The following is a 16,834-nucleotide window of genomic DNA, read 5'->3' on the forward strand; positions in this document are numbered from 1 at the left end:
CCCAAACCCTGGATTTCAGTGTTGTTATGCAATATCTTATCCTTTCAGCCTGCTTCTGAGGTTTACTGGCACTGTATCTTGTAATAAAATAGTAGTAATGTTGAGTGTGGTCAATAATGAACAACTGGGTGGGGTTCCGACCTCCCATAGTGGGCAGGGAGGTCCTTACTGTGTCTTCTCTCCCCCTGTACCTGCTTTTCAATTGTTTCCTGTCATTGTCTTGGAATGAGATTACTTGGTTTTGTCCTGATCCTTGCCGGAATTCCTTAGCTGGGAGGGATATAGTCGAATGTATAGTTATCGTTTTGGGAGATGATATTTTTTTCTTTGTAAATCATCTCTCTGTTATGCATTGTATTATGTTTAGTTTACATATTATATTATAGGATTGGTAAACATTTGACTGTATTCCTCTTAGTTGGGACCTGTGCTTGTGTCTGGATGAGATTTTTAGGTGATCTCAAACTAAGTACTTTGACAGTGTGCTCTTGGAATCTACATCTGTTCCCTATTTGAACCAATTCCCCTTTGTCTTACCTTTTCTTTTGTGCTTTAATTGTAATTCTAGAACTTTTTACGATCCCATTTTCTTCCTTTTTACTGGCGCTGATATGACCTTAATGTGTTGCAAGCGCCGTAAAACCCTTAAAAAAATAAAAATAATGAACAATATCAAATATTTTGGCACCAGCGTTTTGTCCTCGGCAAGGCACATTGACTCATTGGACTCGAGTGTGAATGAGTAGGTATCCGACTGCTATAAATGATGACCAGATACTGTAAGAATACTAGACCAAAAAAGGTTCCAAAAAGGTGACTCGTTCATTTGCAGTGCAGTATATGAAGAAATTGAAATGGAAAGTTGGCTCCACTCAGCTTGTTGGGAAGCTAACATAAGGAAGCGTTGTGAACTGCTGTGAAGTGCATGGAGCTTGATGAAACAACTAACTCACTCAATCCTAACACCAACTATATCCGTAGTTTACCCGGGTTACTTTTACCGTGGCCTTCGTAAAGTTATGGCCTGATACTGACCAAAAAATGACGTCAAAATGCCAGTCTTTTGCCACAAAAGAAAACAAATCGTGAGTTGTATTCAATAGTTCAGCCAATGAAATAACTTGTTTCCACGAGCTCTACTAACGACAACTCACTAGGCAGTGCAAAAACCAAATACAATGACGTCAAACTGCCAGTCCTTTTTGGATTTCAGTATCAGGCTATAACAACGATGGCGACGCTTTTACCCCATGCCTATTAATTACATTTTTCTGAGACAAATTATAAGCGTAGTATCAAAGCAAATGATCTTAATTTTTACATGTTAATAGTAGTTATCTATGCAAATGCTTATTTTTAATACATTTTTTCCCGTTTTGAAAAGTAGCAAAAATCTCGAGGATTGAGTGAGTTAATGTCTTGTCGCTCATATGTAATATTAATCTGACCTACTCAAACCATCCAACAGCAAGAGAGGATTTTTGGCCTTATACCGCACATCTGCCGACTAAACTGTACAGACCCCTGACAGAGCTGAGGAAGTCAAAGGCGTTCTTTCACCAACTTGACATTCAATATTCAAACATGAAGACAACATGAGGGGGAACAAATTAATAGTAAATTCAGTTCTGCTGTGCCTTTCTGGGTGGAGAACTTTGACCTTTCATTGTGAGCCCGAGAACGCGACCCTCTCTTGCTGTCTTTTACTTTTCTATTTCCCTGATATCAGTGGTTGATCCTTTCATTTGGTTTTCTGGTCGGTGACCTCTGACCTTTGGTCGCGGGCCAGGGAAAGCACATCATTCTTGCTGTCTTTCGTACCCCCCTCCGATATCAGTACAGTTGATGACTTTTTTGCCACTTTCGCTGTTCTTGTTCTGTAATGAAACCAGCTTTCATGTCGGATGGATTCGACTTTTGTAAGTGTAAGACAATATGTTTTACCTTGGAAGAATTAGTCTTGGATCGACTTCTGTTCTCTCTTTGAAGTCTACCAACTTTTCCTGCATCTTCCTTAACTACTGGAACGGAAATGACCTGAAGTGTAGCAAGCCTGGCAAAAGCTCTTAAAATAAAAGCTTCTTTATGACATAGGGGGTCCCTATCCCTTTATCACAGGCAGAGGGACGTTTCCATCCCCGATGCAGTGCAGTGATTAGTGTAGCTGGGTCTGTTTGGCATGGAAGAAAGTATTTTACAATAGACTAGTAAGTATTCTATCCAAAGGGTGGCAAGCAATTATTGCATATACACGTACATAGCAGTGACCTTTTCTTCTTGTAGATTTCATTAAAATTTTGAAGCCATGTGCCATCTATATTAAAATCCAGAATGGGAGATCAAAACCTATGATTAACTCTCTCTCGAGTTCACCCTCATTGAAAATTGAACAAATTTGTTCTATTTTCCATGCATATGAACTCGAGAGAGTTAAGTTAGTATTGTATATAAATCATAATCACTGCACTCATGTCAATTACACAGTCAACTCACTCCTCTGTATAAATCAAATCACTGGTAGCTCCTAAAAGTAAGAATAACTCGAGGCGGGGATAGTAATGGCCCCTTGACTTATTCCATCTCTGTCCACACCTTTGCTGTCACTTCTATTTTTGTTGTTCCTTCCAGGTACCTACTGTGACATCAACACTCTTTACTTTAAGGCGATCTTTTTCTAAAAACTTGTTGGTCAAAATTTCTGTTCATTATCTAAGTATGTTCCATTGAAAATGAATAAAGTCAACCAATCTTTCCAGTCTGGTGGTGTTGTTTTATCAGGATTCCACTGTAGCTTTAGTCCTTTAAAAAAATAAGAATTGGAAGTGTGATGGGGTGGAGGGAGAGAGATTTAGAGTGAAACCAGAAGTTTTGCCAGGGATCTTTCTGTGGTGTTTAGCTGTCAGTTGGGCATTATATGTATTTCTTGTGCTGCTTAGCGGGTTTGTGATATAGCCCAAAACTTCTGATCTGTGGTTGTTGATAACTGGTTCGAGTCCTGCTGAGATGCAAAGTTGAGCCCCTGGAAAAAGCTCTTAACTTAATAATAATAATAATAATGCTGAAAACTTATATAGCGCTATAACGCGGAGACACCAGACTTTAAGCGCTTAAATTACAAATTACTTTGGCTGAAACATAATCATTTACACACACAAGCACACACCATGGGTGCAAGAGTGCCGGCTGCAGCCGGCCTGCCGGCCGATTGGATTACGGAAAAAAAACGTCGCCGGCTTTTTGCGATTTGGATTTGATTGATTTTTTTTTTAATTGTGCAACTTGTGACAAGAAACTTAACAAATTACTGCATTACAACCTTTGGATTAAACATACAACAATTGTGGACTACTATTATGAAGACTAGATGAATCTTGCAGGCTTTTTCAGATTATATGTCTGGTCATAAGTCGACTTGCAGGCTTTTTGAGGTCCAGTTGCTTGCACCCATGGCACACACACACACACACACACACACACACAACACAAAACAAACCAAACCTATCTTGCTTCTCATAACATCTACTAAAATCGAAACATATGGTTTAAGCGAACGTTTAAAAATAGACAAGAGAATGCTCTGCGGTAAGGCGTTCCAACTTAAGACTAAGATACTCTAACCACCCATTGTTTTGTTACGTCTTGTTGTTGCAAGGTCGCCTTCAAGGTCCAATAATGTATGTATAGACATGCCTTTTTCATCTTACCCTTATCGATTCAGATTTATTCTCCCCCCCCCCCCCCCCCCCCCCCCCCGCAAGCAGGTCATCTGAATCCAATTTCCATTTGATACAAAATATGATAACAAAATCCCTTGAATTTTGTGTTTTTAACTCACTCAACCCTAACACTATATCCGTAGTTTACCCGGCTTACTTTTACCCCGTGCTTGTTTATTACATTTTTCTGAGACAAATTATAGGCGTAGTATCAAAGGTAATTTTTTTTTTAGTTTTTACATGTTAATGGTAGTTGAATAAAACTATCTCTGTACATGATTACTTTTAATACATTTTTTTCCAATTTTAAAAAGTAGCAAAATCTCTAGGATTGAGTGAGTTAAAGGTTTTACTGGTGCTGGCAACACATTTGGGTCATTTCACTGCCAATAAATAGGAAGTAATTGGGTGAGTCCAAAATCTATAGATTTACACAAAGGAGACTGTTTCAAATAGGGAACAATTGTAGATTCCAGGAGCTTACTAGACTCAGCGTATTTAGTTTGATTTGATATCATCCAGTCACAAGCACGTGATTCAACTAAGTGGAATACAGTCAATTGTTTACATATCATTACACTTATAAAAACCATTACATTACATATCAGAGAGATGTTGACAAGGAAAATAAAATCTCCCAAAACTTGTATCCATATATTACATTTTCGTCCGTTTCCCTCACAGTCACAGCCAAGGACTCTGTTTGTTTTTGAGGGTTTTACAGCTCTTGCAACACATTTGGTTATATCAGCGCCAGAAAAAATGAAGAAATTGGGATAGTAAAAAGTTCTAGAATTACAATTAAAGCACCCAAGAGAAAGTAAGACATAGGGGAACTGGGAATAAATAGGGATCAGATGTAGATTCCAAGAGCATATCACCAATGTACTTAGTTTGAGATCACCTATAAGTCTCAGCCGGACACAAGAACAAAATCCAACAAAGAGGAACACACTCAAATGCTTAAATTATACATTTAAAAATAACAAATATACTAATACATAACAGAGAGATGATTTACAAGGAAAGAAATATCATCTCCCAAAACAATAACTATGCATTTGACTGTTTCCCCCCCAGCCATGACTCCGACCAGGGCCAGGAAAAAAACTAAGTAATCTCATTCCAAGACAAAGACAGAAGGCTATTGGAAAACAGATAAGAGGGGATAGAAGACACAGCATGTACCTCCCTGCCCACTATGGGAGGTTGGAACCCCACCCAGACATTTCCTTTAGAAAAATAAACAAGCAGCAGATGACTAGAAAGCTGATTGGATGTTCTATAAATAAACGTCTTCTGATTATCAATCGTATCTTAATAACTTATGGGATGACACAGGCTTGGCAACTAGATGCAGTGTAACATTTTGTCCAAATTATGTACGAGAAAGTGAACAAGAATATTTTTAAAAGATGACATTTATTCCTATGTAAATTAGTTATAATGTCATTATAGAAAAGTATATATTTTAGAAATGGCACAGCATTAATAAAATAAAATTGAAAGCACATATTTTTCTCAAAATTTACAATACAAAATGTAACATAAAATCATGTGACATCATAATGGTAATAATAATAATATTAACAAAACACTCGAGCATGGAAATCTCGAACAAGTCTGGACCGGGCCTATTTGTTAGAGATTTCTGTGTCCAGTATTTTATAGAGGATATGAGGAAGAACATGAGGGAGATTAAAATCATATTATAATGATAACTCCATTATTGAGAACTCTGTCAAGTGTCGATAGATAATTCAATTTCCTTTTCTCGGCCATCTTTAACAAAATTATGAAGAAGTTGTCAGTGGTGTTGCGTTTAGTGCATTTGTCTTGTTCAATTACAGTTACAGTTACAGAAATGGAATGACAATTCCCACCGCATGTGCTTGATATAAAGTCAAAGCCAGCATCTTGTCATTTTCTACGAATCCGGTACCTAAAATCACAATCACTCCTCACTTAACACTCTCAGATAATAAGAGAGGGAAGACATTGTTCTCACATAGCTCTCATCCCACCTTCCCCACCCCTAATTGTCTGTAACATTTTAATATGTAACAGTTACTGCCTAAGGCTCCAACGATACTGGTCCTTATCTTTTTATAGGCCACCAAATCATCAATATTGACTTCCCTTATTATCTCGTCTTTTCTTATTTGTTTCCCTTTTATTTTTTTGAATAACTGATACAGTAGAACTCGGAAATAGCGAGTTCGACGGGTCCACTCCTGATTACTCGCTATTCCCGAGTTGCCAGGAAAGGTCACTCGGCTGGTGGAATAAAAGGTTATGATATTGCTGGTTATTTCCCTCGAGTGTGTAATTCGAGTAAAAGCTGTCGTCCCAATTTCAATTTCTTCACAGAGGTGGCAGAATGCTTGTTTTTTTTGGTTTTTTTTTTAAATTGTATTTCAAGTAAAATCTTGACTAGAAAAAACAAGAACATAGAAGTATGTGTGTGTGTGTGTGTGCGAGTGTTTGTATGCACTAGGCATGTTTGATGAGATAAACAAGCGCATCACTCAATCACTGACCCACAGAAATAATGGTTCCATGCTCCCCTCTCTCGCTGATTGTGTCGTTTGCTAACGAATGCTACTCGCTGACCGATGCTGCGAAGTGAGGCATGTTGACATGTTGCCTGCCAGTGCTTACCTCGTGTGGCATCACATTGGGTGAATAATTGACCCCCACCCCCAATACACAGACACGCACACAAACACACACACCCAACCCCCACCCAAATTTATTTCGCCTCCTATGTACTACTACAGACTAGGCTACTACTCGTAACGAAAAATAAGAAAAGACAAGAAGCTAGGCTAAAAATATTTAAATCGCCCGTGTCTCTTGTTTTGCTTTACTTCGTTTGCAGTCCTAGGCTGGGGCAGGAAATGCTCGTTATTTCCGAGTTGACCTCTTTCTCATACTCGCTAATTTTATTGACTCAAATAAGGGGAAAAAACGGGGATTTAGATTTTACTCGCTATTTTCGAGTACGTTACTTTCATGTTCTACTGTATATCGTGATAATACTTTATATCAACATTTTACCATGATCCTGACGATGTTGATATATCTGTTCTCGATTGTACTTATAATCGCCGATGAATGTTTTCTTTTCATTGTCTAATATGATGTGTCAGGCAAGTTTTAGCATGGAGTATGTCACTTATTAACAGCAGTAGTTTGGGATACCTCATCACGGTATCAAATCAAGCCCATAATAGTTGCTTTCGGATGTCACAAGTGTAAATATGTGCAACTTATAATAAACAATGGAATCTGCATAAATTCAACACTTCTTGCTGGTCCCAAATTTTCTATTCTTTATCTAAGGGTCTTCCACTGATACTGATACTGGATAAAGTGAAATATTTGCTTAACTCTCTCCTTACCGATCATTTTCAGTATTCTCCCAAAATGGCAGGCTTACCCAGCAGAAAAAAAATGATTTTTTAAACACAAACAAGCTCTCTACAAAACAACTTTATGTTCTTATTAATTAAGCAAAGATCATTCTTCAAAGTTTGTAATGTACAAAAGAAAATGTATATTGTGTCGTAACAATAACAAATGTGACGATTTAGCTGCAGAAGGTAAGGAGAAAGTTACAGTCAACCAATTTCTCTGGTCCAGTGGTGCTGACTACTTTATCAGTATCAGTATCCCACTGTAGTAATAATTTATTATTATGAAGTTTCTTTAATTTTTTTAACATGTCTGGCAAGTTTGAGTGCGGAGTATGTCACAGTGGTAAATCAAGCCCATAAATGTGTTCAGATGTCAAATTTATAAATACAGAGAGCGTGTATTCCTTGTCTTTGCTCGGACAAAATATCTAAAATGATGAATTCATGAAAATGAGGAATACATGAAATTTATACAAAGAAAAAAGGGAAATTTGTAAATGTCAGATATCAAGATCAGTATGAGGAATGTGCAAAAACCAGGAGTAAGAGGACGAGGAATGAATACTGCACTGTATGTGAATTTTAATATAATAACTTATCATTAAGTTTGAATTTGTTTGTTGTTGTTTTTTTAAATCAACGTATTAGGAGACATTTAAACATGTGCACAGGATCTTTAAAAATAGATTTCTTCTTGTTTTTCTTCCCTGTCATCTGATCAGAAATGACAATCTGGTCGCTGTCTTTTTCTTTTTCCTTGAAAGCCTCATTGTCTTTCTCGTCGACAGGATTTCCTTCATCAACCATATCGTCAGTGTCACTATTTTGAGCCTCCTTTTCAGCCGTGTCCCAGGCACGTGGTAAGAGTCCAGTAGCGATCTTTCCCTTCTCCTTCCTCAACATTGTCTTGACAAACAGACGATGAGCAAGTTCAGAGCTGTCATCGTCTTTGTTCATAACACTCATGGGCATCACAAATAGAGCTGTGTAGAAAAAAAAGAGGGGGGGGGGGGGGGAGGTGTTGTTATATGTTGTAGATTTAAATGTTGAAGAAAAAAAAATTATTATTATAAATCATATAAATATTATCAGCATCATTATTATATTATAATTGCCATTATCATTAATACAGAATCATATTTACAAATATTTTATTTGGAGATCTGAATTTGACTTACTTTTACTTTTAATTAGAATTCTTAGAGAATTAAAATATTTAAGGTACTGATAAAATCAAAATGCGTTGTTTGTTTGAACATACTTGTGGCCGGTGTGCCTTGATAACCGAACACGACTACCAGTTAGATAGAACATTGATGTAATTTGCATTGGGTTGAGAGTATTTCCATTGCAAGAATGAGCTCATAGCAAATTAATACATGTTGCTTGTGACCCATATCTCTGAACTGATATTTAATTTAAAGTCATAAGAAAAATTGACAGAGAGTCAATGAACAGATCTATAGTGAATTTATTCGTTTGATTCTTTTTTTGCTGTTGTTGTAATTTATGACACTATATATTCACTCATCTACGAGAAAGATTTTAAAATCAGGTCATCTTAATAAATCCTATATTGAGAAGGTTGGTAACAATATATATATATGAGCCAAGGTCAAAAGGTGCTTTACTGACACGTGACTTTGAATCCAGATAAAAACACAAGTGTCACCTAAATTGATTCCAATGAGCACATGTGTCAAAATTTGACACGAGACATGCTGATGATTTTTCCATGGGTCTACCGCAAAGCCACCTAAGCATTGTTCATAGAAAAAGGTTTGACACTGCAAAAACTGGAAAATTTCAAAGAAAATCCCAAATCCCAGTATTCAGCAGAAGATTATCCTCACTGTGAAATATACTGATGCACAAAAGTAACGCACCACTTCTTTTAATGAAGATTCGACATATCTATCTATTTAAAAAAATCTATAAATAATACTGTTCAATTTGTAAAAGGAAGCCATATCATAGAAGAAATAAAATAAACAAATGACGGTTTGTTGTCATTTTTCAGAAGTGATACCACAGCCCCAGTCAGATAATGTAAGGTTCCAGCTATAACATATGCCCTTTAGGAGCAAAAAATAGAGACTTCGAAACAAGCACATGGCATATGGCACCTTTTGACCTGGCTCATATTCAAATGGTTTAAAACTTACAAATGCCTTTTCCTATGGTACATTTCTCTTTGATTTTGTCTTCAATCACATCAGGGCTGAGGGCATCATCAAGGTCCTGTTTGTTGGCCACTACCATGATTGAAATATTTGAAATCTCTTCATCCTGGAATAATTTTAAAATAAAATAAATGTACAATCAGCATTTTCACTGGCAGTCGGGTTTATATCACTGCAAGATATCATAAGCTAATTATACATTATAGTCTTGTTTTTTGTTTGTTTTTTTTTTTGGTTTAATTATTAAAAATATTGATAGATCGCAATGTTGATATAACGGTGTGTTGGTAAAACTTATGTCAATATATGAAATAATGAATTACTAATGTTGTTCAGCAAAAATAAACAGGACTTTGATGTCATGTCGATATAAGCCTTGTCAATATATCCACCCTGCAAATTTGTAAATATATCTTATATTTTTCATATTCCGAGTGGTAATTATGGCCAAAACAACTTTGAGTGAAATGGGAAAAGAAGGATCAGATGTTATAATAAAGTTCAGTTTTCAGAATATTATTCAAATATAACAAAAAATATCTAACCTTCATGATGGTATTTAGAAAGTCCAGGGACTCGTCAAGCATCTGCACATCTGCACTGTCGATCATATAAACAATCCCAGCTGCTCCCCTGTAGTAGACACGAGCGACATATCTCTGAGGAATACAGAAAGCAATGATTATAAAGACAATGAAATCCAAGTTGAATTATATATTTATACACCGTGCATATGTGATTCCAGTGATACTGAAAGGAAAAAAAATAATTTTTTAATGGCCTCTCTGCAAGAAATTCGAAGGAAGAGTTCTATAACTTGAGGAGTTCAGCCCATTGACGTTCATAGAGGAATGAGAAATATGTGTGGTGACACATACACTCATTTATCTTTACACAGAAGGTGAGTGAGAGTGTGAAATGGTGATGGCACATTGGAAACGCATCACCATGGCAAATGATGATGCAGAAAGACTATAACTATAATAGTTAGCATCTGCATTTGCAACTGCAGAGATTTTTGGCATTTTATGGACCACAAATCGTGGCCACTATTTTTGCATTAAAAAACAAAAACAAAACAAAACTGCTGGGGAATTAGAAATTGAGTTTGAAAAATAATATCTGGGAATAACTAATTTAAATTATATGTACATTACATACTATTCTGTCCCCGCAGTTTTTTGCTATTTTAAACCCCAAAATCTGCAAATATTTGTCACGAAAAAGCGCAAAATTTGTCATCAAAATGTAAACATTTGCCAAAAGTTTGCCAAAAATTTGCAGCTAGTTTTATAAAATTCAAAGTTCAAACAACATGTGTTTCTTTGAAATCTCATGAATCAATTTTAATAACCCTGTGCATACTTAAGAAGTGATGACATGCAGCAAAATTTGAACATAAAATCTTTTCTGAGTAATATAAAACATTTTCATTAATTTTGAGCTATAATAAAATTGCCCGAAATATGATGTTTTTTAGTTCTTCTTGGCGTTTCTGTGGTGCAAACTTTTTTACAAGGTGAGTTGCTGGCCCAATGCACAACCCTCCCCAACTTCTCATCCTAGACTTGGGACCAGGCAATGGCAGATTGCATGTGTGATTGGTCGGATAATAAATGATCACTTTTTGGAACAGACCACTACTGTCAATAGCGATACATATGTGGAGACTCTAAGAAAATTTGGGACCTGATTCCTTTTTTAATTTTTTTTTATTGGGGGGTGGGGGGTGGGAGGCTAGCAGGTGTGCGAGCAAAACCCTATTCTGCAACAATGCCCATAATTTAATTCAATTATCAAACCTGCAAATATATGCACTTAGGTCTAAACTCATGTTCCGTGAATTTACAAAAATACCAAATCCATGATAAAACTTACAAAATGTCCACGTCCTGTGAAATCCCATGCCTGCAGCTTGTACCCATCTTGGTAAAGAATTCGGAAGTCAACACCTGATCAAAAAATAAATAAATAAATAAATAAATAAATAGATGTTGTCTATGCCTATTCACAGAATTAACAGAAGTAAGAACATGTTATGAAAATATGAGGCAATCCACAACTAGATTATTTCCCCTTTTCCTCCAATTACAAGAAGAAAATAATATTTGTGCAAAAGTTTCCTGATGTTTAAATTAATTGAACATCCATTTCAATGTACTCTCCTCAAGCAGCTGAATTTTATATCCATTTATAAGTGACTACTAATACCCCTGTGACAGCAATAAATACAAGCTTGTTTCATTGATCTAAATACTATCATTATTATGAATTGAGGCATCTAAGAACCACGTTTCCTTGATCTAAATGCTATCATTATTATGAATTTAGATATTGAGGCATCTAAATACTATCATTATTATGAATTTATCTAAATATTGAGGCATCTAACAACCATGTTTCCTTGATCTAAATGCTATCATTATTATGAATTTATCTAGATATTGAGGCATCTAACAACCATGTTTCCTTGATCTAAATACTATCATTATTATGAATTTATCTAAATATTGAGGCATCTAACAACCATGTTTCCTTGATCTAAATGCTATCATTATTATGAATTTATCTAGATATTGAGGCATCTAAATACTATCATTATTATGAATTTATCTAGATATTGAGGCATCTAACAACCATGTTTCCTTGATCTAAATACTATCATTATTATGAATTTATCTAGATATTGAGGCATCTAAATACTATCATTATTATGAATTTATCTAGATATTGAGGCATCTAACAACCATGTTTCCTTGATCTAAATACTATCATTATTATGAATTTATCTAGATATTGAGGCATCTAACAACCATGTTTCCTTGATCTAAATGCTATCATTATTATGAATTTAGATATTGAGGCATCTAAATACTATCATTATTATGAATTTGTCTAGATATTTAAGCATCTAAATTATCAAAATATACATAAATGTGCATTTATTTTTTACTCATGTCCTCCAATTCACCAAGCACTAAAATGTGCTCAAAACGCTTTCCAAGAGAGCCCAAGATAACAACACAAGAAGAGACATGATGCGTGTGAAGCAATATTATTTTTTAAAATGCAATTCATTTGTTTCAGTTTCCTCTAAATGGAGCGCAATCTCCATTTCATGTTGTACACGTTGCCTGTGAGGTTTTTCTGCCTTGTATAAACCAAATTCCTTTCAAAAATCTGTAACTGTCAGATTACAATAAAAATAGAATAATTCTAATAGCTCAATTGGTTTTGTGCTCGCTTCACACGCAAAGGGACCGAGATCATTTCCTGGGACACTCGAGATTTTTTTTTCTGACCCCCTGTGATTGGTTGGGTCTGTTAGATTTGGTGGAAAGTACTTTGTGATAAGACTAGCGTCCTATCCAAAGAGTAGCAAGCAAATGCTATTATTCTTATCTGTTTCAGCCTATAGAACCTGGGATAAACTCCGGCTCCATTGGCCCACTGGCTCTGAAGGACTACTTTTTCGTGGCGTTGGAAAAATACTCACCTATGGTGGCAACAAAATCCTCTGGTGGTTCTCCATTCACGAGTCTGTGCAAAAAACTGGATTTTCCTGCATTAGGGAGACCTGAAATATAAAAGTTGTTTGGCTTGTTTAAAGAACATTGTACCATTCAATGTGTGACCATTATAATTATAAACTGAACTTTAGTTGTAATCATGCGGATTGAGGAATTGAGAATAAATCAGAATTTTCAACTGTTTAGATACAAAATTAGGGAAAATTCTTGGGATTATGAATTGATGGTAATGGTCCTGGTGATGATGATGATGATGATAACAATGATGATGATGATGATGATGATGATGATGACGACGACGATGATGATGGTAAGGGGTGTTTGGGAAAAAATCAACTTCAGAATGTTTTGCTACACTGTAGTGCACATATATGCTATCTTCAGGTATGTCAGGCTAGATCCAAAACTCATTCTACTTGTTGAACTTTAAGCAAATAGACAGGTAGATTTAAAAAAAAAAAAAAAAGAAGATAAATTCATAATACGTTTATTAATCTCACTTTTTAAAACATGATCATGTCTATCCATATACCAACAAAAATGTTTTTATTTCCTACAATTGAAAGGCCAACTGTGGAGTGGCGATGGGTCCAGTTGATATTAAACTCAAGGTGTAGATACCTAAATAAATATTGAAATCTTACCCAGAGTAACATATTTTAGCAAATTTGAAGTCTTTGGCTTTGTCTTGACGTCGCTTTTGCTGTTGGATCCTCCCATGGTGAGTGCGAATTGATTCTAACTTAAGCACGGTCGTCGAGTGCAACCCTTAGCCTAACTTCTGATGAAGGTGTATGAGGACTAAGGATGTGGATGTTGAGGCTCGAGACTGTAAACGAGCTTCTCAAGCTACGGCTGAGCATATCTATGAAGTAAATAGTGATGGTGGTGAAATGGCTTTTATATATGTGCGCAATTTACTTGATTTTCATACCTAAATTTAGAACCAAGAAATTGGCTATAAATAGAATATTATTGGTGTTGCTATTTCTTGTTGTCTCTCACTAATTGCTCTTCGTTTAGCCTACAGATGACTAAATGAATAAGTTTGCTGAGTTTTTGTGATATACTGCACCAATGCCATCAATTAATATTTATATTGTGTACCGATTTAATCAAAAATAAAGTTACAAACCTCAATAGATAGTATGCAGATGACGTCACTCAGGCCTTTGTTATTGTTTTTGCCATCCGCGTTTGTGAGTTGTTCTCACTAAACTGTATTAACCAGACTATAAAAGTTCATGGTTACACAGAGTTTGTGTGTTGGTCCGTTATACTTCCGGATGGCAATGTTGTGAACTCCTTGGCCAACCGCATTCTATCTATACTCAATATCATGTATGAATGAAGGCTGTAGCCACCCAGGATGAGCCGGTAATTTTTACAATAGAATGCCAAGTAAATCATATACTATAGTAGAAGAAGAAAAAAACGTTTACCAAATTTACTTCCTTTCGGCATTTTTATTGTTTTAAAACTTAAATCTTCGTTGAAGTATAATTAAACTTCATTTACTTTAAATTGATGTTTCAGTAAAAAAAATTTTTAAAAACTTCGACTCAACTTGTGATCGAAACTGTCCACTTTGCATTGCGAGTACTATTGTGACTCTTATGAAAGTGAAAGAGAGAAAATTGAGAGGATTCGTTTGTATTTTCACGATCACGGGCTTCGGGCATCTCCTACCGTTCTCTACTGACTCTTATGGTGCAAACAGGGGCGGTTGCTGGCTGTTTATTTAAGGCGGCATGGATCGAAAACATTATCTCACTGTACTCAGGTGTAAAATGAGTAGGTACCTGACCAGAAGCAGTGTTGATTTTGTTGGAGGAAAATGTTATCTCGCCCAACAGGCATATGTCTCGTCTTCACGTTGCTTTTGGCTTAGGAGCCCTTTTTAAGTGTCTTGAGCTCACTTAGCGGAAATTGCTCAATATCAATGTTCTAGTGGGTGTATTTTTTTAGAATGTGTGTATATTGTGTATAAAAATAAAATGGGGGGGGGGGGGGGGGTCATGTGTGGTTTGAATTTTGAAGAGATATACTCACATAAGTGGCATTTACGACGGGCATATATTATGTAAAAGAGGTCCATTTGTCGATTTTCCTCTACAGAAAAAATTGTATAACATCCGATCATTGAAGTCTATGGATCCTTTCATTGTTGTTTCGGTATGGATTGCGATACACGTCTGTTCATTGTGATTTGTGAATATCATTTTTTAAAAAGAACAATATGACAACAGCAATTAGACTGCCATATAAATTTCTTCCTTCGAATATCAACTGTGATAACAGTCATTAATAGAAGGAATAGAAAATCCAACCTCAATGCACTTCTTATCTACTCCAAAGACAATAACATAACTAATAACTACAAATTGAACTGCTGTGTGTCTCGGGATAATGGACTTGGAATCTTATTTATAGCATCATGGGGCTCTACTCGGTGAATGATTTGTGTAATATTCTTATTGATGATTAACATTCGTTTGAGAAAAACGAATAGCATAAGATCTATATTTATTGTAATTTTCTTCATCCGTATGGTTTGATTACAACAAACCTGTTCTTTCAATGATAAAATTGATATGGTTTTGATTTCTCCCAAGTCAGGCCTCAAGGTGTGCAAAATTAAATTTGCCGGCCTGACCTAGTTATTTTAGCAGTCAAGAGTATCCGTTGTTTCTGGTGGGAAGTGGATAGCCGTGGTTTTAAACAGAAGAAAACAAGTCTTTTATATAAAATGCTTGGGCGGCCTGTTGACTTTTTGGCTCATGGTAGCCCCATACCCCACCCTCAGCTCATTGTCGCACGTCATCTCGCCTCGCGTGGGGCAACAAGAAAAAGAGAGCCGTCCGTGATGACGCACAACCTTCATACAGAAGTTACAGGTACCAATCATGGCAAGTAAGACAGGAGAGATGCGCGAGTGTGAACGAAAATCAGCATAGGCAAAAATTGAGACAAAAAGCAGTATCTGCTAAATTTGAAAATTATAGGGCGGCACAAAACAACTTTGCTCAATAGACCGACCGCCAGTGGGTGCAAAGAATTAAATGTCAACCACTTCAAAGTCTTGTGTTTGCAAATTCAGTCGAACTGACTTTGTAGATAGAATCAAACTCATGGTCGCGTTTTTAAAGAATACCGAGATTAATTTATGTTTTTCATGCCACTTGTACAAGGTGGCAACTTGCCATTGCTGACCAACGGTGTGACGGGCAGCCATCGTTCTTGTTTTGTTTGTTTTGCCATCCTTCTAGCTTGTTTATTACTGCACAGGCGGTCCTTAAGCGGTCACGCCATTTATTTTGATGACAAAAAGACACTTGGACTTGTATAGTAGAAGGTGTCACAATTATTTGAATTTTTTTTTTTAACTTAGCTTTTCAAATGCCAAACGGGCAATTTGCAGCACTTCTATGTGTGTGTATACCTAAGGAATGCCAGATTATTTTAAGGAAGTGAAATAGAATATTATTGGTGATGCTATTCCCCACTCGTCGCTCTTCGTTTACAGCTGATTATTAACAAAATGACACGTATGCCAGATAGTATTTTATAAATAATCCAAACCATTATGAAAAATAATCCAGATTTTTAAAAATCCGAATTTCAGGGGGAAAAAAACAACAATGTCTAGATTACCTCATTATCAAAATAAATAGAGACATGTCATCCTTATCCTCTTTCTCCTCCTGTCTCGGGTCTACGCCAACATCTGAATCAGATGCTTTGGACGTGCTTGCTTTTGAATTGTTGGATCATACTTTTTGTTACAATAAAATCTTTGCAACTTTTGTTGGATAAAATTGTGTCACTGCGGATTCTCTTAATGTCATCCAGTGTACTACATTGTAGTTGTATCCTTGGTTTAGTTTGAATCATTGTATCCAAAGAAAACATCCTTTCAACTACAGCATCGCCAACAGGTGTGGCTATGGCACGTCCGTCATTGCATATTTTGCCAAGTCACAAAA

At 36.1% G+C, this 16,834-nt stretch overlaps 1 protein-coding gene across 1 annotated transcript; it reads right to left on the reverse strand.

The window, feature by feature from the left end:
- Positions 1 to 5,121: 5,121 nt before the first annotated feature.
- Positions 5,122 to 13,965, reverse strand: LOC144956481 (ADP-ribosylation factor-like protein 8A). The gene is made up of 6 exons (XM_078887014.1): positions 13,493 to 13,965; positions 12,815 to 12,895; positions 11,197 to 11,270; positions 9,864 to 9,977; positions 9,301 to 9,424; positions 5,122 to 8,118 (listed from the first exon to the last, which is right to left on the reverse strand). The coding sequence occupies exons 1-6, from the start codon at positions 13,566 to 13,568 to the stop codon at positions 7,772 to 7,774; spliced, it is 816 nt and encodes a 271-aa protein (XP_078743140.1). The 5' UTR covers positions 13,569 to 13,965; the 3' UTR covers positions 5,122 to 7,771.
- Between the last annotated feature and the right edge of the window lie 2,869 nt (positions 13,966 to 16,834).

Source organism: Berghia stephanieae, chromosome 11 (genome assembly GCF_034508935.2).
Source record: "Berghia stephanieae isolate SIO BIC M18660-M18661 chromosome 11, UCSD_Bste_1.3, whole genome shotgun sequence".
NCBI classification, from domain to species: domain Eukaryota; kingdom Metazoa; phylum Mollusca; class Gastropoda; order Nudibranchia; family Aeolidiidae; genus Berghia; species Berghia stephanieae.

Excerpts from the sequence above, each read along its gene's own strand:
- LOC144956481 (XM_078887014.1), bottom strand. The coding sequence starts at position 13,568 with ATGGGAGGATCCAACAGCAAAAGCGACGTCAAGACAAAGCCAAAGACT. Across the intron at positions 9,978-11,196 it reads TCACAGGACGTGGACATTTT|AGATATGTCGCTCGTGTCTA; the intron begins GTAAGTTTTATC and ends TGTATTCCTCAG. Across the intron at positions 9,425-9,863 it reads TTCTAAATACCATCATGAAG|GATGAAGAGATTTCAAATAT; the intron begins GTTAGATATTTT and ends AAATTATTCCAG.